Genomic DNA, 27074 nt, shown 5'->3' on the forward strand with positions numbered 1-27074 from the left:
TACCGGCATAAATTATGACAAATGATTTACAGCAAGACTAGGGGTGGGGATTGTAGTGCCCGTGTCTCTCCACTCAGACCCCTTGCTTACTAAATACCCAGGTATCTCTGAATAGATAATTATCTCCTCTTAACAAATAAACTCAATATTTTAAAGAACAAGACCTCTCACAAGTAGAACGATCTAGGAAAGCAGCACAGCTGGGGATGGGGAGTTTGTTGCTAGATAACTTCTCCCAGACTTTCTTAACACTGTCTTCCTTCTCTCTCTCTCTCTCTCTCTCTCTCTCTCTCTCTCTCTCTCTCTCTCTCTCTCTCTCTCTCTCTCTCTCTCTCTCTCTCTCTCTCTCTCTCTGCAGGTCTCCAGTCATGCTGGTGGTTGGAGATCAAGCCCCTTATGAAGATGCTGTGGTGAGAATCATTTTGAAATTATTCAGGGTGAAAACAAATAATGACAGTACTGACAGTAATGACAGTAAACCTGACACCTCGCTTGTTGTTCCTTTTCTGTCCACCAGGTGGAGTGCAATTCTAAAATGGACCCCACACAGACCTCCTTTCTCAAGGTACTGTTGTAATTCTACTGACAAGTACACCTTGTGATTGATATTTTTTTCAAATGAATTTGGTACTGGTAGTGCATCAATTAAAGAAGTAACCCAAGGAAACCAATGTGTGTGATGATCAGGAATGAGTTACCAAGCCATGTAGCTGATGCTGAAGCACTGGGTCTTTTATTGTGCTTTTGTTAGTGTTTTAAATGCTACTAGAGGGACTGGAGTTTGGAAGGGCATGACAGTGTGTTAATTACAGACACCACAACACAAGCTGCCTCTATTAAGCTGAGTGAACACGAAGCTGCTTTGCGACTTGGAACTCGGTTTCAGGCCCCTGCATCACGCGCACCAGGGGAGACTTGGGGTTTGATACAAAGTTGCCTCAAATTAGTGCCAGTTCTATAATTCATTACAAGTTTCTCCTTGTTTTATTTTATTTGCTAGATGGCCGACTCTGGGGGACTCCCTCAGCTCACCCAGGTAAACAGAATCCCAGTTTCTTTCCCTGCAATTCCTACAAACCCTGTTACACTCTCTGGCATAACACGCGCTTGCTCACGTAGTGATAGGAGAAAATTCTTCAGTGCCGCAATGAGAGAAACATTTCAGGAGGTGTGCGATGTCAGAAGGTTGTTTTGTCACACTGCCGCGATTAGATGAATTTCGATATGATTTTCCTTCAGAAGCTGACCAGCCAGTGATGGTGTTTGTTTTTTTTTTGGTTTGTTGTTTGTCATCGTCCTGGCGTGTATTAACAGAATTCTATGTATTGTATTAATACGATCCTGTGTGTTGTAGTGATACGATCCTGTGTGTTGTAGTGATACGATCCTGTGTGTTGTAGTGATACGATCCTGTGTGTTGTATTAACTTGCTTTCTCTTCTATCCTCAGCCCAGCAAACTGACTGAAGCCTTCAAGTACTTTGTTCAGGGAATGGGTTACAGTAAGTGCCGCATGAGAATGAACTCCAGAAAGAAACAAACCTTGTTCTGTTCTCTGATTGTATTTTACGATACTTCGAAAAAAAAAATAATACAGTTACAGCAGGATTCTAGTAGGGAGTTTTCTCTCTTCTATTTATCGTCTGCTTGGTTGATGATTGGATCCCATTTTATTTCCCTAGTTTGTGTTTGTCTGCAGATTTGCCTGTGTGTGGTGTGACCCTCCTGTTCTAATTGTGTCTTCGGTTGAGGTGTCTTGCTAACTTCTGCTTATTTTCTCTGTCTCTCCCTCCCCCTTTTCTCTTTAGTTCTTTCTCTTTCTTTATCGTTCTTTCACGCCTTTTTTATTAAATTGACAGACAACTCAGTACTGGTTTCTGTAGATTCCAAACCCTTGTGCCCATCTGCCAGTGGGACCACTGGGAGATTTAAAACCATTGACAGGCAGAGATCAAACTGGTTTTCATCCCAGTAGGATGTAGGAAGTGACCCCTTTGGTCTCATTCAATTGCAAATGATGAATACACATCTCTGACCACTTCAAAAATAAAACAACACATAAAACAACACAACTGGCTTGTTACATTTGCAAATGGTCAGCTTAGCAAAACCAGGAGCACAATAGCACTTTCACCTTTACACTGTATGGACTCCCCTACCTGCAGTAGCCACTCCCCTTCCTGCTCTGGCCCTTCCTCTTCCTGTTCTAACCCCTCCCTTTCCCTTCCCGTTGTGCACCAAGCATGCTAAAGAGACAGGATACTTGCTGAGCTTGGCGTGCAGAGTTAGAAACTCATTCCATTGCTGCTCCTGGTCCTGGGTTAGGCTTTGTTGAGGTTGTATAATGTTATATAGTGTTGTATAATTTGTATACAAGCACATTTTGGCATTGAAGACAGCGAAAAGCACTAATCCAGACCAAGATAGGTCACGTGAACTGAATCTCTTGAGCGTAGAACATATACAAGCTAGTGGGGACTTGATTAAAGTCTTTAAAATCCTAAAAGGAGATGATTAAGCTAAACCTTATCAGCATGTGTCATAGACACCATAAAAGCTGCTCAGAACCTTTGTGTTTTGTTGTTCGCCATTATGCAAACGTCCCAGAATTCACTGGATAAACATCAGATGGGCATTCGAGGTGAGCTGAGCCCATTTGAAATTCCAGTGAATGGGGCATTAGTAGGGAGCCTGCTTACTCGAACGCCTGGTCATTTCAGTAAACAAGAGGAGGTCAGAAACCCAGGGCTGGTCTAGTGAGCGATTCTAACCCTGGCTCGGTAATCCCATCTGGTAGATCTCTCAAGATTTCTTTCACCAATCACAGCGTGGCGGAACTATGCTTGCTCGATCTTTGATTGGCCTCTCCGCCCGCACTCCCAGTGGACTTGGGCCGTTGCTTTTCGGTGTGGGGGAGCAGCGCACATACATATGCCATGCTGCAGTTTTTATATTATGAACAACCCTTGGCGCATGTTTTTGAGGGCAGCAGGACGACAGTGATCTGCTTTTGCAACCGACGTTTCACATCCCATAAATGCAGGTTACGAGAGCCTTCGCAAAACTGTCACCTGGCCAGCAGAGCTACTGATCATCAATCCCACGAATACAAAACAATTAAAAAGGGACTCAGTTTAGCTGATCAGAAGGCTGGGACTGTTTAGATCAGATACATTGATCTAGTAGTCTCTTCTCCAAATACATTGAGTGTTTGTAATCTCGTTATTAACAGCCCATCAAATATACTGGAAAGAGGTCCTTAAAATAACAGTCTGGCCTTGTGACAGCGGGATTGAAGACGCGACTTTATACCACCAACACTTAAGAGAGATGGACTTGCTCCCTTTTTTAATATCCTGTATGTGCATTCTCTGTCACCCATGATGCTGTTCCTGCTTAGATCATTGTATTATTATTAGCACGTACAGGAGAGTGATCTTTTAGAACTGTTTGCCTCATAGTATTTGCCAATGCTTCTCGTCAGTCCACTCTAACACGCAGTTACACGTCTTAGTTACGTGTTCTTTTGATCGTTGTATGCTGCTGATTAAGTTTGAACCACATGATGGTGCTTGTTCATTGTTATTTTTGTTTTGTGTTGTTGTCCATCTTCTTATTATTTCCTAGCAGACGCTGTTGCCCAGGGCGACTTACAATTGTTACAAAATATCACAGTACAAGGTATCATATTACAGAATATCACATTACAGATAGGAGCACTTGTAAATAAGTAGAGAATACAGTAAAGATCTGGGATTGAACTGGGAATCTCCTAGTAACAAGCTCCTTTCTCTAACCATTGGATCACTAAGCCCCCTTGCTTCAGAAAAAAAAATGTTCAAGAGCAACACAACTGTAATAGGATTTAAGGCACCAATGCAGTCCACAGCAACTCTATAAGGTCTTCCCGTGTGGGGAACATTAACACTGTGTTCCTCTCCACAGTGCCTTCAGCCTGCATGACACGACTGTCCCGTTCGCGCACCGCCTCTCTCTCCAGCTCCTACTCCATCGACGGGAACCGCTCCCGCTCCCGCACCCTGTCCCAGGGCAGCGAGCCAGACCAGACAGCCGCGGCACTCCCCCAAACCATGGAGGTGTCCTGCTAGAGGAGCCGAGGAACCACAGCACTCCGACCAGTCAGCCAGCCAGCCAGCCAGCCAGCCAGCCATGCTGTCTCCTTCTCTGCCATCAAGGGCGGTCTGCTGCCTTCACGCAGAGGAGGGAGACTGCAGATCTACATCGCTGCTCCAGAGGCATTTCAATACGGTGGTTCATTGAGCACATGGAGCAGGGAGAGGAGGGAGAGAGAGAGGGAGGGAGGGAGGGAGGATAAAATATCCAGAGATCACAAGACAACTTCTCTTTTTGACTGTGTTTTTCTTCCATGCCCTCAAATAACCACCGTATTTTAAAGACCAGTGTGAAATGCTGTGTTGCTGTTTTTATTTTCCATTGTTCTCACTGTGTTTGTGATTTTTACAGTTGACCTGGATAATTGTTGGTGCTACAATGGATGCACGGGCAGGCAAGTTACACAACATTACATGTGAAGCCAACCAACTTATCTAAAGCTTTTTCTGTGATTACAGTAAAAATAGATTTGATACCTGGAAATGTGAAATCTCAGTTAATACCTAGCAGGTCACCCAGAAGGCGACTTGAGAAATCACTGTCAGGCAGGGATTTTTGTCCCAGTGTATTGCCCTGAAGAAAGCCTAACTAGTGGAACCATTTGCAGACTACAATGGATTTGGATCACATGTAGTATACATTAATGGTCCTGCTAGGATAGCACGCTACAACAGCACTGCATTGCAATGAATTACCAGCAGTGTGCAAGTGTTTAAACAATCAATCCCATTTCTAAATGACAGTGTTAGTATTCTACGATTTTCTTTCCCTTGTTTACCCCTCTAAACAGAACAAATGCGCTAGGGTTGTAGTTCCACTGCCTGTGTGTGTCTGCCTGCATTGCTGCTGGCTATCATGTCAGATTCTTAGTAGGAAATTAGACTACAACGTGACTATAAGGAAAACACGAAAGAAAAATCTGAAAACATCACTAATGATTATCCAGGTCGGATTGTAAATATTTCACAAAAAGAAAAATAATGTAAAATGTCATTTTTTGTGCTCTTTTAATCAAACCCAAGCAATTTTATTCTGCGTGATAAAATGATGACTATCTTGTTTTTAATCAACTAGAAATGTGGCACTTGTTTTTTCTTGAGGGAAAACAAAATTATACAACAACATTATTATAACAATAATAATGGTAAATGGAGCATAGATCTAGGGTTTGAATTGTATCCAACGCATTAAGGAGAAATCAGCTATCACTTCCATTATATTTGAAGTATTATTATTATTATAATTATTATAGGGTTCCTATTGTTGGCCTTGTACCATTTTTATACCTGCCGTTACTTTGTGCTCTCCCCGTGGATGGGCTGATGTGTCTGTCTGTTTATTTAAGACCTGAGATCCATTTGTAAAAGGTCATGGGAGTCCTATAGTGATAAGATGCCGGGTTTGCTATATAGCTGTGCTATTGGAGCACTATGGGAACAGACTGCTTTACTGTAATACAGTAACACTGCTCTGAGCTTCTGTTGTACTTCATGGGGTGTCGGTACCATTCCTGTTTATGGAAGTGGCTATATATAGGGCTTACATGTGTATCAATCTCCTGGTCTTCCCTTTACACAAGATGGATCTCTGCGGGGTAATGCAGTATCACTATCTTCTGATCTAACCGTGCCTGCCAGGGGAGAACACTGCGGTATGGGAGTGAGAGACTGTCCTGTGCCATACTGTGTCGTAACGTGCCATCTTATATATAAACCCCCCCTTGTGTTTGAGGTCTGTAGATCAAACTTTGCCAGAGGTGGCCAGCAGATTTTGGAAGCAGTGTTGAAAAGATCTGGTTTAAATCCAAGAAGAATAGATGAATCAGTCCTTTGATTCCTAGTTTAAACTTTTTAAAGTTTAGTTAAAGGAATTTCACAGGCACAGTTGTTTACAAGAAATATTCAAGAGGCTACAGGAGAAAAAAAAAAAAAAAAGATTTTGCACACATCTTAAGGTCTGGGGAATATCCAGTGATTTATTTTATGATCTTTTCACTTAAGTGCCCTTATTAAATATTTTTGATCACCGTTAGAAGTTGTTTTAACTGCATAAAGAGTGCATTGCATTGTTTAATCATAGCCACACCTCAAAAAAGTTACGAACACTTGCAGAGATGCACTCCCTCACCCCCCTGAGAGAAACCTGGGTTCCTCCTGGGCCTACTTGAGCCTTGGAGACTGAACTGCCTGTTCCCTCACCCCTAAAGCCATGGAAACAGCCAGTTTGTGGCTTGGAACTGGGTTTCAGGCCACTGCATAACACGCCAGGGGAGACTTGGGGTTTGGTACAGCAAAGTTGCCTCAAACGAGGTCTCCTGGAACCAGCCTTCAAACCACTTCCTGAAGTAGTGGCTGTGTGTTCCCTCAGCTCAAGAGAAGGGGTGTTCCCTGCTAAAACTGCACTATGGTTTCATAAACACAAACACTTAAAAAAAAAAAATGAGAGAATGGCATTTCTAAACTCAAAACCAAATGTCAGAGCTAACACTAAAGACAATCCTTAAAAATAAATAAATAAATAATTGTAACGGGGATCATCAGCATTCCTTCCAAAACGTGTTGTGCCACTTAGAGTTAAAAAAAAAAAAAAACACATTGTCTCCTCTCTCTCTTTTTCTCTCTTTCCTGTGCTATACCTGATGTCTGTGCGGGAGGGTTAGTGGAGTGAGTGAAGGGTTTTCTACGCCTCTCTCCTTTCTCCAGTGTCGGGCTGTGCAAGATTGCTAGGAGTTTCTGTGGAAGATATATCTTTTTTTTTTTCTCTAGAAGTAAGTTTCATCTTTTAGCTTCATCTGCTAGTTAATTGCCCCATCCCTTTTAGCTGGAAAACTACTGGACAGATGAGCTTTGTTGCAGCTTGAGCATAGCATAGGGTTAAGGTTAGCTCTGATTAGGAATACCTTTTCATGTTAATACTGATCACAGCATTTCAGTACCAGGTAAGACCCACTGGGAGTAACTGGATGGCCAGTAACCTATGAGACCAGCACCTTCGGTCACGTATGCATTTGCTATATAAACTTATTTTTGCTTTGGGGTGTTCCTGTTTTTCAGTAGGGCAAGCTTGAGGCATACAAACTGGACTACCCTCGCCAATCTGGGACAGATTTAAGGCAGGGAGCCTGCACAATCTTCAGGCATCACAAATGAAAAGATCACTGATTAAAAGGGCTTGACTTTTTTGCCCCCACTGCTTTAATGGTGGTCAGAAACTGTTCTGGTTAAGCCTTCTTGTTGGGATGAACAGATCGGTATTCTAGCAGAGATGTGGGCTGTAGGTTCATATTGGGTTGGGGTTTAAATCAACAGAGATCTCTTAAATCTGAAGCTACCGGAACGTCACTAAATGTGGATTTTTCCTTAAACAAGAATTGGTCTGTGTTTGTGTCCACAGTCGTAGCCGGTACACTGTTGCCGTTGTCTTTGTCAGCATTTTTAGCCTTCTGAAATTAGTAGTTCGTAATATAAGACGTTCCTAATACTCTTTTCATTGGATCAAGAGGACTGCTGATTGAATCAGACAGTTGTGTGAGTCATGTGGTGTAGCTTGCATATAAAGACTTCCGGCTCGACTACACCAGGGGTCCTCAAACGCTTTGGACAGCGCCCCCTTCCTCTTGTCTGTGGTACTTGACACCTCCACCCCCCTCCACATGTACATATACCAGTAAAAAAAAAAAAAAAAACTGGACTTGCAGCTGACTTCTCTGTATTTCACTGCTGTTGTTTTTATTTTTCTTCTTTTCCGTGAACCAGCCACCGATCCTTCATAATAAGAGCAGACTAATATGTATCAATGTGCGTGGTACTTAAAAAAATTATAATTTAAAAAATCCTTTTTACAGAAAGTTGGAAACATGCCATTAAGACCCTGTTGTAGTATGAGATTCTTGGGGAACACACAGCTACTTTGTGGCTTGGAACTTGGGTTCGGGAGACTAGGTTTCAGGCCACTGCACGGCACACCAGAGGAGGCTTTTGAGTTTGATACACCCACCTCAGGCTAGGTCTCCTGGAACCAGGCGTCAAGCCGCTGTTGCTGAAAGGTGTCTTTGTGCTTCCTCACCTTTAAATAAACATGGCAATTGTGATGTTGTACTGTGTGGGGAAACCATTTCATCCAAACACATTTTCAAAAAAATAGTCGCAAGTTTTCTTGGCATAATAGCTGCTGGTATGGCTGTGTTTAAAATACGCTTTAACTCTGCAGTAGAGAGGCCTGATAGATTGCGTAGATGAGACCCAGATAAAGACAAAGCAGAGAAAATGTTACAGCAGACAATTGACAACAGAATGGTACTCAAGCTGTTTAATGCTGTAAACGACATCACATTGCAACCTGTTTTAAAATTTGCCACTTATCAGACATCACAATAGCTTGGCGAGCATCTTTCTTTTACCATATGACTGATTATATTGTCTAAATTGTTTTAACTTTTAAAATCAAAGGAAGGTGGTCCTTTTTGTATCTTTTGTACGTGTTTCTCTTATTGTAGCAGAATTGGGTTCACTAATAGATTGATGTTTTAGCAGCTGTGTACCTTTTTTTAGCATTAGTTACTAAAACAGTTGACTGTGATTAATTAATCTGTGTAACATTTAAAATTAAAATTGAAAAGAAATAACTTTGTTTTTGGTGGGTGCCAAATGTATCAACTAAGTGATGAGTTAAACTAAACTTCTGTTTTGAGCAACAGATTCAGTGTATTAACCCTTTCCAGTCCAACGTCAGGCCCTGTCCGACATCATCAAAAAGACGTAAAGCACAGGTCTCTAATCGTTTTTTCTCCAGAAAAAGCAAAGAAAACCTTTCAATGGCCGAGTGAGACCGAAGAAAAAAGGGCATATCTCATAGCCCCCTGCACCACAGAAATAACCATCAGAATATCACGGACATTCGCAGAGCTTTTTGAGATGTTATAGCAATAAAATAATGACTCGGATCATGTTATTGAGGAGTTTGGTGATAAAACGAGTGATCAGGAGAGGATTTATCAGTATGCACGTCTATAAAGAGGTATGCGAAAAATACAGCGAAGAAGGGGTGGGGCTTGGCTGGAGATGCAGTACTGAGTTTTGTTTTTTGCGACTCGATGCCTTTTGAACTTGTTACTCTGAAAAAAATATATATAATAAACAGCGCATGTGAAAATAAATTAGACCAAATGAGCGCTGAATAAATGGACTGCAAAGGGTTAAACGACGCGATTAGTCTGGTTTTTCTTCACTGGGCTCTCCAAAGCTGTCATGTCCTTTTGTTAAAGTGGTGACCTGGTTTGAACACAGTTTGCTAAGGGCAGTCTTATCACACAAGAATTAAAAGAAGACGTTCCCTGTGCTTGACATCCTTAAAGACACAAATGAAACACATTCAGAATGGATCATGCTTGTAATAAACACACTTTAATGTTAATAAAAAGTACAGTCAAGCATTATTCGTTCTCCATTGCTGATTAATTTCCAAAATTTACACACACGCTGGTACGTGACGATAGGGACACCCCCTTTCACTGTCTAAGCAATAGGGTCACCCCCTTTCACTGTCTAACAGGGTCACCCCCTTTCACTATCTAACCAATAGCCTTCAACACCAAAGCCGGTGAGGTCCCATCTCTACAAATGGTGCCAAAAGGATTTCAGCAGATAGAGAGCCAAAATAAGTCTAGGATGACGTCTGTATTTATATGGTATGTAAACACAGTCTATCTAAGCATAATGCATTGAGGCAATACTAGTTAACCAATATATCTTAAAAAAAAAAATTAAAAATTACCGTATTTACTCAGATTCAAGTCCCACTTTTCTGACCAAAATAAAAGTTCAAATTTTGCAGGGGGAACGACGCGGATTCGAGGGCGATTTGTTTTTTTTTTTTCAGTTAGGGGACTAATTTACATTTGCGCATGTCACTTGCTTGAACGAGAGCTACTGTTCACAGTACTTAGTTGCCACTACAGCAATTGTGTTACGGTACACGTAAATTGAATGATGCAGCTTTTAAAAGAAAAGTGATCTTGTTTGCTGAGGAAATTGGAATCTGGGGCTTCTACAGGGACTATACATATTTTATTTTCCTATTTGTAATATAGTTGGTGGTTGACTGATGCTTTCATGTGCAGTAATACAGTGTCCCATGCTGGCACCTATAAACGAAAAGGCAATTTGGCTGTTAATTATTGTGTGTTTGTTTTTTTTCATTAAGAGTTATATGCGACTTCCGTTCAAGCTCTTTTTAAATTTGAGTAAATGCGGTAATTGTTATTAGGTGTTTCCACTTTAAGGCAGAACACAATTGTTAGTTCAAACTTGATTATAATTATCATTATAAAATAATTATTGATTTGTTGCATCAGAATTCCTCCTCTACATTCCTCTTCTGAGTCAATCTCTTGTTTTCAAAAGCAGAACCTCATTTTTTTACCTGTGAAAAACAGGAGACAGACTAATTACTTTGGCTATTGATTTATTCATTCGATGTTTTAAAGGATGAAAAATCCAGTCCCGGTAATCGCTGGTGTATTCCTAAATCCGAAGGTATCAGAATATCACTAAAATGTAGATTTTCTTAAACAAGAATTATTGCACAGATTCACATTTTGTTGGAATACTGAACTGAAGTTATGCATATAATAGGTCATACCACAAAAATATAATAAGTATTTCTACAGTGTCTTACTTTACCTTAAGGTGACCGTATGGCTCCCTGTTCAGCAGAACAGTTCAGGCTATTCAACTCACAACCCAGTGCATTCTGGTACGTTTTACCTGTCTCAGGTGCCATTCTATCCTTTAAGAGAAGCAGGACTACGCTTACCAGAATGCAATGGGTCAGGAGTTGAAAAGCCTGAACTGTCCCGCTGAACACAGAGCCATATGGTCACCTTACTTTACCTATGTGTGTGTGTCAGTGGCTTCGTTTGTGTCCGTCGTTGCCATCAGCATTGTTAGCCTTCACAAAGAAGTGGTTCTTAATGCTCTTTTCAATGCATGAAGAAGGCTACTGGCTGAATCGTGTGAGTCATGTAACTTAGCATGCCTGGTATTCTGCGGCTGCACCACTGCAGCCCACAGTGTTCGAGTGCGCTCTGGCTCGACAACATGAACATGACTGCAAACGTGAGCTCACCTTTACCACGGTGACAAAGCCACTGTAGAGGAAGGAGATGAGAAAGAGAATGATGAAGGTGCACGCTGTGGTCCACACCCCCTGCATGTCGTCCTCTGCGACAAAATAATCAACATTCTCATCATGGAAGTCTTTCTCTTCAATAATCTCTGACAAACAAACAAAAAAAGATGATGTAAGATTCAACCATAGCGTCAAACACGCAAGACGGTCCATTTAGCCGGTAATGACATGTGGTCTCCACGCTATCCTGGTCTTCCCACATTGGCTGCTTGGTCTCGGTTAATTCACTTCATCCAGCTTCAGCTGTTCTTATTGGCCGGGCAAGGACTTCCTTCCTAAATATCTACACCAATCCAAACATTAAAGTGTGTTCAAAGTTCAAAAGGCATTGAGTCGCAAAAAAAAAAACTCAGTACTGCGTCTCCAGGCAAGCCCCACCCCTTGTTCGCTGTATTTTTCACACACCTTTATAGAAGTGCATACTGATAAATCCTCTCTCGATCAATCATTTTATCACCAAGATAAAAGGTGGCTTTAACTAAAGTTGGCAACATAAAAAAAATTATATAAAATTTGCAAACAATAATAATAATGCGATCCAAGTCATTATTTTATTACTATAACATCTCAAAAATGCTCTGCAAATGTCTGTGATATTCTTTGAGTGCTGGATGCAGAAGCAGCTCTCTCCTTTGTTATGTCCTTGTTGGACGGAAAATTGTAATGTCGGACCTGGTCCAACATATGACTGCAAAGGGTTAATAGACCACACATGCAATTCATTTGAAATAGTAAGAGAAAGGGAACACAGAGCCACACATGGTGAAACCAAGAGGTTTTCATTCAGGTCATATAAGGATAGAAATTACCAGTTCCAATACATTTGCACCCTACTGTATACCACAAATCATTACATGATTATGAACTGAAGTATTTTTAACCCTTTGCAGTCCTATGTCCTACAATTTTTCCTTTCCAGTCCAATGTCGGACCCTGTCCGACATCATCGAAAAGACGTAAAGCACAGGTCTCTAGTCATTTTTTCTCCAGAAAAAGCCGAGAAAACCTTTCAATGGCCGAGTGAGACCAATAGGAACCAAATGAAACTGAAAAAAGAAAAAAGGGGGGTTGTGTGAGCAATAGCCATAGCAGCTGCACCACACAGAGATAAGCAGACATAAACATAGGAGAGAGCTGCTTCCGCATTCAGCGCTCAAAGAATATCACAGACATTTGCAGAGCTTTTGAGATGTTATAGTAACAAAATAATGACTTGGATCACATTATTGAGGAGTTTGGTGATAAAACGAGTGATCAGGAGAGGATTTATCAGTATGCACGTCTATAAAGAGGTATGCGAAAAATACAGCGAACAAGGGGTGGGGCTTGGCTGGAGATGCAGTGCTGATGTCGCTTGGCATTGCAATGCCCTTTAAACTGGTTTTACTCTGGAAAAAAAAAAAAATTTAAACAGCGTGTGTGAAAATAAATTGGACCTGATGCGCCTGACAGGCTCTGAATAAATGGACTGCAAAGAGTTAAGAATCTCTGTAATGGTTGCTTGCATCAGTTTGTCAATGCACCTCCGCACACACCTACTATTGTTAATAGCTCATAAACATTGAAGCCGGCAACTTCAAATATCAATTTAACTCTGCAGGCAAAATTAAATAGCACCCTTCCCTGTGACCTGTGACCTATATAGTCAGATCTCAATCTCACCTGGTTTAATGATATGATGGGACAATATTGTGTTGGAGGCTGGATGTTCCAACTGGCAGGTATAAACCATGCCAGGTTTCCATTCTCTTATGGAATAGGTGACCTGACTTCTGGTGCTGAATTTACCATCCACTCCCTTCGATGGCTGAGTGGTGGTGTAGTTTCGAGAAACAGGCTCCTCATTCAAAAACCACTTGATTTCAATGTGCTTTGGGCTAAATCCATACACCAAGCAGACCAGTTCACTTGAAGACTGAAGAAGCTGCATTGTGGGCTTTGTTGGTATCACAGAAGCTGGAATAAAAGAAAAGGGTCAGTGATCAAAACACGTGGGTAGTAGAGTCATGTATTATACTCGCAATGAATGCTAGTTTGTACTTGCTACTTGACACGCCCCTAGTTCCTCATGGTGTCTTATTCAAGTTTTTATTATTTATAAACAAAACCATTCATACACAAATATAATCTAATTACTACATTAATGAAATTGATTTTAAGTGGCAGCTAATTGATACTAACTTACCAAAGAGATTGTCAGAAGTTCTTGCTTCAAACCATTCTGTCCCATGGGCAGCCATGCAGCTGTAGGTATTCCGAGTCGTCCACTCATTTTTGAGGACTGTGAGTCTACTGACCGTTGAATAGGAGACTCCCCCATTCTCTGGAGTGGCGGGACTGTTCCTGTAACTAGCGGCATCAATGTCTTTATCACCTTTCTGCCATTTCACATAGATATCACTCGGGAAGAATCCAGCAATGATGCATATCAGCTCTGCGCTGTCGGCTCCCAGCTGATCTTCAGAGGGTTGCCGAAGATCCAGGATAGGGTTTTTGTGGTGACCTGTAAACACAACACAAAGAAAAATCTGTAATAAAACCATTACAAATAATAACAGGTTAAAAACCTTTCAAATATCAAAGTGAGTTAGCGGTTAAGCAAATAAAAAAAAATAAAAAAATTTTAAAAATTGCCAGCTGTATAAGTAGTGTCTGGCTAGAAAAAAAATTACAAATAAATAAAGCATGTCTAAAATCTACCAAAACCTGCAAAAGAGATATTAATTAGAATGACTTTAAAATCATAAATGCAAAACAGCTCCATTGGTTTTTTTGTTAAGATCTTCAGTATTGTAAACTGGTGTAAGCGGTGGTAACACTTTACTTAGTAAATATATGAATATTTACACCTAATTAATATGCTATTATACATATTTACATATGGCATTAATTCCTTAATTTCTTATCCAATCTGTTCAATTTTTTTCCCCCCCATGTTCCCAACATTTTGAAGTTTCATTGGACACTGTCAGATTTGAGCTGGCCATGCAAAATGCAATTTAACAAACAATAAATAATGTTTAGTTTTGTTTCTAAAAAGCATCTGTCTTTTGCTGTGGTTTTTGTTCTCTGTATTGAACAGGGTGAGTTTCAGACTAATTCAGAATTTTTTTTTTTTTAAACCCTAGTGTGCATTTTCATTTCATGGACACGATGTACCTGTACAGTTAAAGCGCTATAGCCACAAATCTAACAGCAGCAAAAAACTAGGTGGAAATAGCGGGGACCCTAAAGGGCAGATTGATGTATGTACAGTTATTATGACAAACCCCACAATAATAGAACAGTGTAAATATATACATGTTATTTTGTGTTATTGTATTTTATACAGTATTTACTGTAAATATGCAATTAATTAAAAAAGAGTGAGGGACTGTACATAAACGTTACTACCGCTAATGAGAAATTATAGCAACAACATTATTTTTTCTGTGCGAGGTCTGTTTATGTCAAAATGTAAATTAAAAAAAGCATACGTTTAAGAAAAAATATGTATGTAGTTAAAACGTAATGCATTGATGCATCTATTTGAGTTGTTTTCATAATGTGTTTCTGTAATAAAACAAGATAAAACGAAATTTATGAAAAATAAAATGACTTTTTTTTTTTAAATTTACATAATTTCACAGGGCTCTACTTATCCCTACACCTAACCCTGACACTAACCCCCCCCCCCCCCCCCCCCCCCCCCCCCCCCCCCAAACCTAAATTCTTTTTTTGCATTTACTATGCATTTACTATGTAACGACTCTGTAAATCACATTAATTAGAGGCACTTAAAGTGTTACCCAATTGCATTCGTTTTTCTCGCTGTTGTCAATGACAACAGGATAACGTTCCTTTCTAGATTAGATGTAGCCATGTTCACTTTTACAAACATAATTGGATTACCTGTCTCTTTGGTAATAGACGCCTCTTTGGTGGAACAAGGGTGTGTAACTTTGCAGCTAACTTTGCTGTAGCTTTTCCATTCAGAAGAAGAGACTGTCAATCGCCTGGTGATGCTCTGGGTATTATTCCCATTTAGTTTGACAGCAACTAAAACTGAACCATGTTCTCTTCCATCAGTAATCCAGGAAACGGTGATGTCATTGAGCCCGACCACAAGACAATCAGCACTTACGTTTTCCCCTTTGAAAATGTCTTCAAATGTGGGTTTCTGAAGATGAATAGTTGGCTCGATGCTGGAGCAAGCTGAAATTGGAATAGAAAGCTTGCTTAAGGGCTTGCGGGAATCTATTGAGCTGAACAGCATTTGATAAAGTCTAAGTTTAAATTGGGGAATCAGCAGAAATTGCTGGATTTTCAATTTCCTTAATTAGATGTTTATGAAAACTGTACCACTGTGTCTGAATCTCGATATAAAAGAAAATACAGCTGCTTTGGTCTCTGGAGTGGGTGGAGATTTAGAATGGCTCAGCTTTTAACAAAGGCCGGGCTGGTTAATTTGTCTGTTATTTATTGAATTCATCACAGCAATAATCAGACTAAATGGAAGCAAATTGATACTAACTTACAAAAGAGATTGTCAGGTGTTTCATCTTTAATCCCTTCTACGCCATGAGCATAGACTGGCACATTAGTCCCTGAGCTTTGCCCCCTAAATTGGCAATCTCTTGATCTGAGGCTATGAGTCATCACAGCCCTATTGGACAGCTTTAAATGCATTTTCCATTCTGCTTTCTCTGAATAACAAATAATAGCAAAAGGACTTGCTCATACTCATTTCGGATATTCGTTTGTACTTGATACTCGGCACACCCCAGCTTTATGTGGTGTCTTTTTCTTTACAAACAAAACCATTCATACACAAATAAAATCGCATTACTACATCCATGAAATAGCTGCTAATTGATACTAACTTACCAAAGAGATTGTCAGGTGTTTTAGCTTCAAACCATTCTGTCCCATGAGCAGCCTTGCAGCTGTAGGTATTCCGAGTCGTCCACTCATTTTTGGGGATTGTGAGTCTACTGACCATTGAATAGGAGACTCCCCCATTTTCAGGAGTGACGGGATTGTTCTTGTAACTAGCGGCATCAATGTCTTTATCACCTTTCTGCCATTTCACATAGATATCACTCGGGAAGAACCCAGCAATGATGCATATCAGCTCTGCGCTGTCGGCTCCCAGCTGATCTTCAGAGGGGCGTAGAATCTTAAGAGCAGGTTTACTGTAACCTAAAATAACAATCAAAAGAAAACAAAAACCAAAAAGAGTATCGATTATATTTAGAATGAAAGAGAAAAGTGTCACGTGATCATCACACCAAGTGAAGAATGATCAGCAGCCACCAGTCAACATAACCATATATTTGGGTTTGCAAAATATGACTTGCAAATACCATCCAAAAAACAACAAGCTCCAGATCATACTCACATCTCACAATGAATATTCATGATGGGAGCTTCAGCGTGACTATACTGTGCCTCTTTAATAATGGAATTACCTTTCTCTTTGGTAATAGACGCCTCTTTGGTGGAACAAGGGTGTGTAACTTTGCAGCTAACTTTGCTGTAGCTTTTCCATTCAGAAGAAGAGACTGTCAATCGCCTGGTGATGCTTTGGGTATTATTCGCATTTAGTTTGACATCAACTAAAACTGAATCATGTTCTCTTCCATCAGTAATCCAGGAAACGGTGATGTCATTGAGCCCGACCACAAGACAATCAGCACTTACATCTTTCCCTTTGATAATATCTTCAAATGTGGGTTTCTGAAGATGAATAGTTGGCTTGATGCTGGAGCAAGCTGAAATTGGAATAGAAAGCTTGCTTAAGGGCTTGCGGGAATCTATTGAGCTGAACAGCATTTGATAAAGTCTAAGTTTAAATTGGGGAATCAGCAGAAATTCCTGGATTTTCAATTTCCTTAATTAGATGTTTATGAAAACTGTACCACTGTGTCTGAATCTCGATATAAAACAAAATACAGCTGCTTTGGTCTCTGGAGTGGGTGGAGATTTAGAATGGCTCAGCTTTTAACAAAGGCCGGGCTGGTTAATTTGTCTGTTATTTATTGAATTCATCACAGCAAGAATCAGACTAAATGGAAGCAAATTGATACTAACTTACAAAAGAGATTGTCAGGTGTTTCAGCTTTAATCCATTCTAGGCCATGAGCATAGACTGGCACATTGTCCCTGAGCCTTGCCCCCTAAATTGGCAATCTCTTGATCTGAGGCTATGAGTCATCACAGCCCTATTGGACAGCTTTAAATGCATTTTCCATTCTGCTTTCTCTGAATAACAAATAATAGCAAAAGGACTTGCTCATACTCATTTCGGATATTCGTTTGTACTTGATACTCGGCACACCCCAGCTTTATGTGGTGTCTTTTTCTTTACAAACAAAACCATTCATACACAAATAAAATCGCATTACTACATCCATGAAATAGCTGCTAATTGATACTAACTTACCAAAGAGATTGTCAGGTGTTTTAGCTTCAAACCATTCTGTCCCATGAGCAGCCTTGCAGCTGTAGGTATTCCGAGTCGTCCACTCATTTTTGGGGATTGTGAGTCTACTGACCATTGAATAGGAGACTCCCCCATTTTCAGGAGTGACGGGATTGTTCTTGTAACTAGCGGCATCAATGTCTTTATCACCTTTCTGCCATTTCACATAGATATCACTCGGGAAGAACCCAGCAATGATGCATATCAGCTCTGCGCTGTCGGCTCCCAGCTGATCTTCAGAGGGGCGTAGAATCTTAAGAGCAGGTTTACTGTAACCTAAAATAACAATCAAAAGAAAACAAAAACCAAAAAGAGTATCGATTATATTTAGAATGAAAGAGAAAAGTGTCACGTGATCATCACACCAAGTGAAGAATGATCAGCAGCCACCAGTCAACATAACCATATATTTGGGTTTGCAAAATATGACTTGCAAATACCATCCAAAAAACAACAAGCTCCAGATCATACTCACATCTCACAATGAATATTCATGATGGGAGCTTCAGCGTGACTATACTGTGCCTCTTTAATAATGGAATTACCTTTCTCTTTGGTAATAGACGCCTCTTTGGTGGAACAAGGGTGTGTAACTTTGCAGCTAACTTTGCTGTAGCTTTTCCATTCAGAAGAAGAGACTGTCAATCGCCTGGTGATGCTTTGGGTATTATTCGCATTTAGTTTGACATCAACTAAAACTGAATCATGTTCTCTTCCATCAGTAATCCAGGAAACGGTGATGTCATTGAGCCCGACCACAAGACAATCAGCACTTGCATCTTTCCCTTTGATAATATCTTCAAATGTGGGTTTCTGAAGATGAATAGTTGGCTCGATGCTGGAGCAAGCTGAAATTGGAATAGAAAGCTTGCTTAAGGGCTTGCGGGAATCTATTGAGCTGAACAGCATTTGATAAAGTCTAAGTTTAAATTGGGGAATCAGCAGAAATTCCTGGATTTTCAATTTCCTTAATTAGATGTTTATGAAAACTGTACCACTGTGTCTGAATCTCGATATAAAACAAAATACAGCTGCTTTGGTCTCTGGAGTGGGTGGAGATTTAGAATGGCTCAGCTTTTAACAAAGGCCGGGCTGGTTAATTTGTCTGTTATTTATTGAATTCATCACAGCAAGAATCAGACTAAATGGAAGCAAATTGATACTAACTTACAAAAGAGATTGTCAGGTGTTTCAGCTTTAATCCATTCTAGGCCATGAGCATAGACTGGCACATTGTCCCTGAGCCTTGCCCCCTAAATTGGCAATCTCTTGACCTGAGGCTATGAGTCATCACAGCCCTATTGGACAGCTTTAAATGCATTTTCCATTCTGCTTTCTCTGAATAACAAATAATAGCAAAAGGACTTGCTCATACTCATTTTGGATATTTGTTTGTACTTGATACTCGGCACACCCCAGCTTTATGTGGTGTCTTTTTCTTTACAAACAAAACCATTCATACACAAATAAAATCGCATTACTACACCCATGAAATAGCTGCTAATTGATACTAACTTACCAAAGAGATTGTCAGGTGTTTTAGCTTCAAACCATTCTGTCCCATGAGCAGCCTTGCAGCTGTAGGTATTCCGAGTCGTCCACTCATTTTTGGGGATTGTGAGTCTACTGACCATTGAATAGGAGACTCCCCCATTTTCAGGAGTGACGGGATTGTTCTTGTAACTAGCGGCATCAATGTCTTTATCACCTTTCTGCCATTTCACATAGATATCACTCGGGAAGAACCCGGCAATGATGCATATCAGCTCTGCGCTGTCGGCTCCCAGCTGATCTTCAGAGGGGCGTAGAATCTTAAGAGCAGGTTTACTGTAACCTAAAATAACAATCAAAAGAAAACAAAAACCAGAAAGAGTATCGATTATATTTAGAATGAAAGAGAAAAGTGTCACGTGATCATCACACCAAGTGAAGAATGATCAGCAGCCACCAGTCAACATAACCATATATTTGGGTTTGCAAAATATGACTTGCAAATACCATCCAAAAAACAACAAGCTCCAGATCATACTCACATCTCACAATGAATATTCATGATGGGAGCTTCAGCGTGACTATACTGTGCCTCTTTAATAATGGAATTACCTTTCTCTTTGGTAATAGACGCCTCTTTGGTGGAACAAGGGTGTGTAACTTTGCAGCTAACTTTGCTGTAGCTTTTCCATTCAGAAGAAGAGACTGTCAATCGCCTGGTGATGCTTTGGGTATTATTCGCATTTAGTTTGACATCAACTAAAACTGAATCATGTTCTCTTCCATCAGTAATCCAGGAAACGGTGATGTCATTGAGCCCGACCACAAGACAATCAGCACTTACATCTTTCCCTTTGATAATATCTTCAAATGTGGGTTTCTGAAGATGAATAGTTGGCTCGATGCTGGAGCAAGCTGAAATTGGAATAGAAAGCTTGCTTAAGGGCTTGCGGGAATCTATTGAGCTGAACAGCATTTGATAAAGTCTAAGTTTAAATTGGGGAATCAGCAGAAATTCCTGGATTTTCAATTTCCTTAATTAGATGTTTATGAAAACTGTACCACTGTGTCTGAATCTCGATATAAAAAAAAATACAGCTGCTTTGGTCTCTGGAGTGGGTGGAGATTTAGAATGGCTCAGCTTTTAACAAAGGCCGGGTTGGTTAATTTGTCTGTTATTTATTAAATTCATCACAGCAATAATCAGACTAAATGGAAGCAAATTGATACTAACTTACAAAAGAGATTGTCAGGTGTTTCAGCTTTAATCCCTTCTACGCCATGAGCATAGATTGGCACATTAGTCCCTGAGCCTTGCCCCCTAAATTGGCAATCTCTTGATCTGAGGCTATGAGTCATCAGACCCCTACTGGACAGCTTTAAATGCATTTTCCATTCTGCTTTCTCTGAATAACAAATAATAGCAAAAGGACTTGCTCATACTCATTTCGGATATTCGTTTGTACTTGTTACTCGGCACACCCCGGCTTTATGTGGTGTCTTTTTCTTTACAAACAAAACCATTCATACACAAATAAAATCGCATTACTACATCCATGAAATAGCTGCTAATTGATACTAACTTACCAAAGAGATTGTCAGGTGTTTTAGCTTCAAACCTTTCTGTCCCATGAGCAGCCACGCAGCTGTAGGTATTCCGAGTCGTCCACTCATTTTTGGGGATTGTGAGTCTACTGACCATTGAATAGGAGACTCCCCCATTTTCAGGAGTGACGGGATTGTTCTTGTAACTAGCGGCATCAATGTCTTTATCACCTTTCTGCCATTTCACATAGATATCACTCGGGAAGAACCCAGCAATGATGCATATCAGCTCTGCGCTGTAGGCTCCCAGCTGATCTTCAGAGGGGCGTAGAATCTTAAGAGCAGGTTTACTGTAACCTAAAATAACAATCAAAAGAAAACAAAAACCAAAAAGAGTATCGATTATATTTAGAATGAAAGAGAAAAGTGTCACGTGATCATCACACCAAGTGAAGAATGATCAGCAGCCACCAGTCAACATAACCATATATTTGGGTTTGCAAAATATGACTTGCAAATACCATCCAAAAAACAACAAGCTCCAGATCATACTCACATCTCACAATGAATATTCATGATGGGAGCTTCAGCGTGACTATACTGTGCCTCTTTAATAATGGAATTACCTTTCTCTTTGGTAATAGACGCCTCTTTGGTGGAACAAGGGTGTGTAACTTTGCAGCTAACTTTGCTGTAGCTTTTCCATTCAGAAGAAGAGACTGTCAATCGCCTGGTGATGCTTTGGGTATTATTCGCATTTAGTTTGACATCAACTAAAACTGAATCATGTTCTCTTCCATCAGTAATCCAGGAAACAGTGATGTCATTGAGCCCGACCACAAGACAATCAGCACTTACATCTTTCCCTTTGATAATATCTTCAAATGTGGGTTTCTGAAGATGAATAGTTGGCTCGATGCTGGAGCAAGCTGAAATTGGAATAGAAAGCTTGCTTAAGGGCTTGCGGGAATCTATTGAGCTGAACAGCATTTGATAAAGTCTAAGTTTAAATTGGGGAATCAGCAGAAATTCCTGGATTTTCAATTTCCTTAATTAGATGTTTATGAAAACTGTACCACTGTGTCTGAATCTCGATATAAAAAAAAATACAGCTGCTTTGGTTTCTGGAGTGGGTGGAGATTTAGAATGGCTCAGCTTTTAACAAAGGCCGGGTTGGTTAATTTGTCTGTTATTTATTGAATTCATCACAGCAATAATCAGACTAAATGGAAGCAAATTGATACTAACTTACAAAAGAGATTGTCAGGTGTTTCAGCTTTAATCCATTCTACGCCATGAGCATAGATTGGCACATTAGTCCCTGAGCCTTGCCCCCTAAATTGGCAATCTCTTGATCTGAGGCTATGAGTCATCAGACCCCTACTGGACAGCTTTAAATGCATTTTCCATTCTGCTTTCTCTGAATAACAAATAATAGCAAAAGGACTTGCTCATACTCATTTCGGATATTCGTTTGTACTTGTTACTCGGCACACCCCGGCTTTATGTGGTGTCTTTTTCTTTACAAACAAAACCATTCATACACAAATAAAATCGCATTACTACATCCATGAAATAGCTGCTAATTGATACTAACTTACCAAAGAGATTGTCAGGTGTTTTAGCTTCAAACCTTTCTGTCCCATGAGCAGCCACGCAGCTGTAGGTATTCCGAGTCGTCCACTCATTTTTGGGGATTGTGAGTCTACTGACCATTGAATAGGAGACTCCCCCATTTTCAGGAGTGACGGGATTGTTCTTGTAACTAGCGGCATCAATGTCTTTATCACCTTTCAACCATTTCACATAGATATCACTCGGGAAGAACCCAGCAATGATGCATATCAGCTCTGCGCTGTCGGCTCCCAGCTGATCTTCAGAGGGGCGTAGAATCTTAAGAGCAGGTTTACTGTAACCTAAAATAACAATCAAAAGAAAACAAAAACCAGAAAGAGTATCGATTATATTTAGAATGAAAGAGAAAAGTATCACGTGATCATCACACCAAGTGAAGAATGATCAGCAGCCACCAGTCAACATAACCATATATTTGGGTTTGCAAAATATGACTTGCAAATACCATCCAAAAAACAACAAGCTCCAGATCATACTCACATCTCACAATGAATATTCATGATGGGAGCTTCAACGTGACTATACTGTGCCTCTTTAATAATGGAATTACCTTTCTCTTTGGTAATAGATGCCTCTTTGGTGGAACAAGGGTGTGTAACTTTGCAGCTAACTTTGCTGTAGCTTTTCCATTCAGAAGAAGAGACTGTCAATCGCCTGGTGATGCTTTGGGTATTATTCCCATTTAGTTTGACATCAACTAAAACTGAATCATGTTCTCTTCCATCAGTAATCCAGGAAACGGTGATGTCATTGAGCCCGACCACAAGACAATCAGCACTTACATCTTTCCCTTTGATAATATCTTCAAATGTGGGTTTCTGAAGATGAATAGTTGGCTCGATGCTGGAGCAAGCTGAAATTGGAATAGAAAGCTTGCTTAAGGGCTTGCGGGAATCTATTGAGCTGAACAGCATTTGATAAAGTCTAAGTTTAAATTGGGGAATCAGCAGAAATTCCTGGATTTTCAATTTCCTTAATTAGATGTTTATGAAAACTGTACCACTGTGTCTGAATCTCGATATAAAACAAAATACAGCTGCTTTGGTCTCTGGAGTGGGTGGAGATTTAGAATGGCTCAGCTTTTAACAAAGGCCGGGCTGGTTAATTTGTCTGTTATTTATTGAATTCATCACAGCAAGAATCAGACTAAATGGAAGCAAATTGATACTAACTTACAAAAGAGATTGTCAGGTGTTTCAGCTTTAATCCATTCTAGGCCATGAGCATAGACTGGCACATTGTCCCTGAGCCTTGCCCCCTAAATTGGCAATCTCTTGACCTGAGGCTATGAGTCATCACAGCCCTATTGGACAGCTTTAAATGCATTTTCCATTCTGCTTTCTCTGAATAACAAATAATAGCAAGGACTTGCTCATACTCATTTCAGATATTCGTTTGTACTTGTTACTCGGCACACCCCGGCTTTATGTGGTGTCTTTTTCTTTACAAACAAAACCATTCATACACAAATAAAATCGCATTACTACATCCATGAAATAGCTGCTAATTGATACTAACTTACCAAAGAGATTGTCAGGTGTTTTAGCTTCAAACCATTCTGTCCCATGAGCAGCCTTGCAGCTGTAGGTATTCCGAGTCGTCCACTCATTTTTGGGGATTGTGAGTCTACTGACCATTGAATAGGAGCCTTCCCCATTTTCAGGAGTGACAGGATTGTTCTTGTAACTAGCTGCATCAATGTCTTTATCACCTTTCAACCATGTCACATAGATATCACTCGGGAAGAACCCAGCAATGATGCATATCAGCTCTGCGCTGTCGGCTCCCAGCTGATCTTCAGAGGGGCGTAGAATCTTAAGAGCAGGTTTACTGTAACCTAAAATAACAATCAAAAGAAAACAAAAACCAAAAAGAGTATCAATTATATTTAGAATGAAAGAGAAAAGTGTCACGTGATCATCACACCAAGTGAAGAATGATCAGCAGCCACCAGTCAACATAACCATATATTTGGGTTTGCAAAATATGACTTGCAAATACCATCCAAAAAACAACAAGCTCCAGATCATACTCACATCTCTTAATGAATTTTCATGATGGGAGCTTCAGCGTGACTATACTGTGCCTCTTTAATAATGGAATTACCTTTCTCTTTGGTAATAGACGCCTCTTTGGTGGAACAAGGGTGTGTAACTTTGCAGCTAACTTTGCTGTAGCTTTTCCATTCAGAAGAAGAGACTGTCAATCGCCTGGTGATGCTTTGGGTATTATTCCCATTTAGTTTGACATCAACTAAAACTGAACCATGTTCTCTTCCATCAGTAATCCAGGAAACGGTGATGTCATTGAGCCCGACCACAAGACAATCAGCACTTACATCTTTCCCTTTGATAATATCTTCAAATGTGGGTTTCTGAAGATGAATAGTTGGTTCAATGCTGGAGCAAGCTGAAATTGGAATAGAAAGCTTTTTGGATGCTCCTATTCGCACAATATATTGCACTGTACAGTATTTGACAGATCTACTGTGAACTGTGAGGGAATTTAAACACCTATATTAACAATGCGTTGACCATTTCTTGTGCTAAATAAAGGTAAAACACTAGGTCCCACTCCGAAAGCCTGAATTCATTTATTATTTAAGACTGTTTTACACGAAGGATTTTGAATAAAGGCATTAAAAATGACTTCTAGTAGAAACTTTTGTCATTAAGCTTTCCCCCATGTATAAACACAGAACGCTGCATTTAAATACTGACTGGTTTGGGTTTTTCTCACCTGTACACCTGCTGATTGTCTTGTTCCTTGTTGTAGAGTTGTGTGAAACCACACACGAATACGTGGCACCGTTCTTCCACTCCTCCGGGGAAATCTCCAGGTTGCTGACGAGGGTGTAGGCCTTCTCTTTGCCATCTTTTCCGTTGGGAAAGGGAGAAGGGTTTTTAAAATTGTGAGGAGTTCCGTTCACTTCCCAGTTTACTGTAATCTTTTTTGGGCGGAAGTCTGCTACGATGCAAGTCAGAATGGGGTTGGTTGGATGAATGCCTTCACAAGGCAGAGGAAGTAAATAGATATTTGGTGAGCTTGGGCTTTCTGAAAAAGGAAAAAGCGCATAAAATTATAACACATAAGAATGCCAACTTCTCATAGGAACGTCTTACCATCGAAGCACTGTTGCCAAACAAATGCTGCTCCCTATAATTTATTTATTAACTTGTAGATTATTGTGATGCTGTACAATGGGCACTAATGAAACTGCTTTGTTGAAACTTAATACATGTTATTACCCTGTCTTATCTTCCTAAAGCCACAATTTTGCTCACTGCCACCTGATGTCAGTATAACCATTCTATATAACGTGGTGAAAACATATTCAAACTGAGAAAGTCTACAGCTGGATAAAACACAGTTCATAGCCTGAACAAGAATTAGTTTAAACTCAAAAAACAGAAAAGAAAAATGGGAAGCATAATACAGTAAAAGAAAAATGTGTAAAACAATATAAACACATATGCATGGCTGCCAGTCCCTTCACCGTGCTTTTACAGCATCATGCCTGGAAGCAGTCCAAATCTTCGGATAACCCAATTCCTCAGAAATCTGGGAATGTTCAGGCACCCGCAGAATTCTCAGCCTTCCACAGATTCTCTATATTCTGCGGCTACATTGTCATCTTAATGATCATAAACAGACTGCTAAAGTGACCTGGAATATAGGACTAAGGGGTTAGTTTTGTTAAATTAACAGATGTTTTGTCTCCTTTTGAAAAGTAGGAGTGAATTAAAGACTGGAGTTTTTGAAAACCTCAACTCCATTCTCGTTCATGGTGTTCCCATGCAAGGCTTTTCTTTTTTTTTTTAACTCAAGACATTTACACGGAAAAATGTTACATTTTTATAATCCATACAAATACTAAACACATAAGATGCTCTGCATAACACCCAACAGATATCTACTTAGCATTACCACAGTTCTTTTCACATTTTCCTGCAGATTCTGACTGCCTCTAGTACTGTCCTTATAATAACATTACAGTAGTATGAAGACCCACCTTGTCACCAGCTCACCATTAAGCAGCTGAAAGCAGTGGTCGAGTTTAGTACCTCTTTCTTTATAAAGATGATTTAGAGGGATTACACTGCACCAGTGAATGTTAATAAGGTATTCTTGTGTGGTGCCACTAGATGTCAGTATAACCTCACTTACATCCGGAAGAATCGCTTGAGTTTTCATAGAGGGGAGATCTTTCAAAGCATTATCAACATAATGCGACTGTTCTACCTGCAGTCATTGTGCCACAACCAATCAGGCTCTGCTATACACTCTAGACTCTCTGTCATAACTCGCTATACGCGAGCGCATCCCATACAGCTCTGTCAAAGCTGGTCCCCATCTATAATAGTCCTGCAAGATTTCTACTGAATGCAAATTACCGACAGCGCCACTGTGCCCTCTATGAAACATTCGGGTAGCTTCGTCTGGGGAAAAAAAGGCTCTGTCATTTTTTATGTTTAGTTTATCAGGCTTACACTGGAAATGCTTCAAGTTACCTTACATCTCTGTTAGAGATATAACTCCACCTGCACACTAAGATCAAACGATGTGCCGCCTTTTAAAACTCCTCAGCTGAGATCTAATACGGGACGACGTGCCTTTGT

General features: G+C 40.1%; 2 protein-coding genes across 2 annotated transcripts in view; one reads left to right on the forward strand and one right to left on the reverse strand.

The window, feature by feature from the left end:
* Positions 1-8757, forward strand: part of LOC121305294 (protein NDRG2-like) — a 36058-nt gene extending 27301 nt beyond the window's left edge. The window contains exons 12-16 of the mRNA XM_041236880.1: positions 359-410; positions 518-565; positions 1001-1036; positions 1450-1501; positions 3945-8757. Coding sequence (XP_041092814.1) covers positions 359-410; positions 518-565; positions 1001-1036; positions 1450-1501; positions 3945-4108 — 352 coding nt within the window. The 3' untranslated portion in view covers positions 4109-8757. The remainder of the gene's footprint in view (positions 1-358; positions 411-517; positions 566-1000; positions 1037-1449; positions 1502-3944) is intronic.
* A 756-nt stretch (positions 8758-9513) lies between these two features.
* Positions 9514-25516, reverse strand: LOC121305241 (titin; the record flags this gene model as incomplete). Its single annotated transcript, XM_041236789.1, has 18 exons — positions 9514-10553; positions 11259-11407; positions 12984-13277; positions 13507-13824; positions 15213-15515; positions 16188-16502; positions 16772-17074; positions 17746-18060; positions 18330-18632; positions 19304-19618; positions 19888-20190; positions 20863-21177; positions 21447-21749; positions 22422-22736; positions 23006-23308; positions 23978-24292; positions 24562-24864; positions 25195-25516. Coding segments are annotated over 18 exons (5106 nt in total), but the record flags the coding sequence as incomplete, so codon positions are not given.
* Between the last annotated feature and the right edge of the window lie 1558 nt (positions 25517-27074).

This window comes from Polyodon spathula, chromosome 42 (assembly GCF_017654505.1).
Source record: "Polyodon spathula isolate WHYD16114869_AA chromosome 42, ASM1765450v1, whole genome shotgun sequence".
Classification (NCBI taxonomy): domain Eukaryota; kingdom Metazoa; phylum Chordata; class Actinopteri; order Acipenseriformes; family Polyodontidae; genus Polyodon; species Polyodon spathula.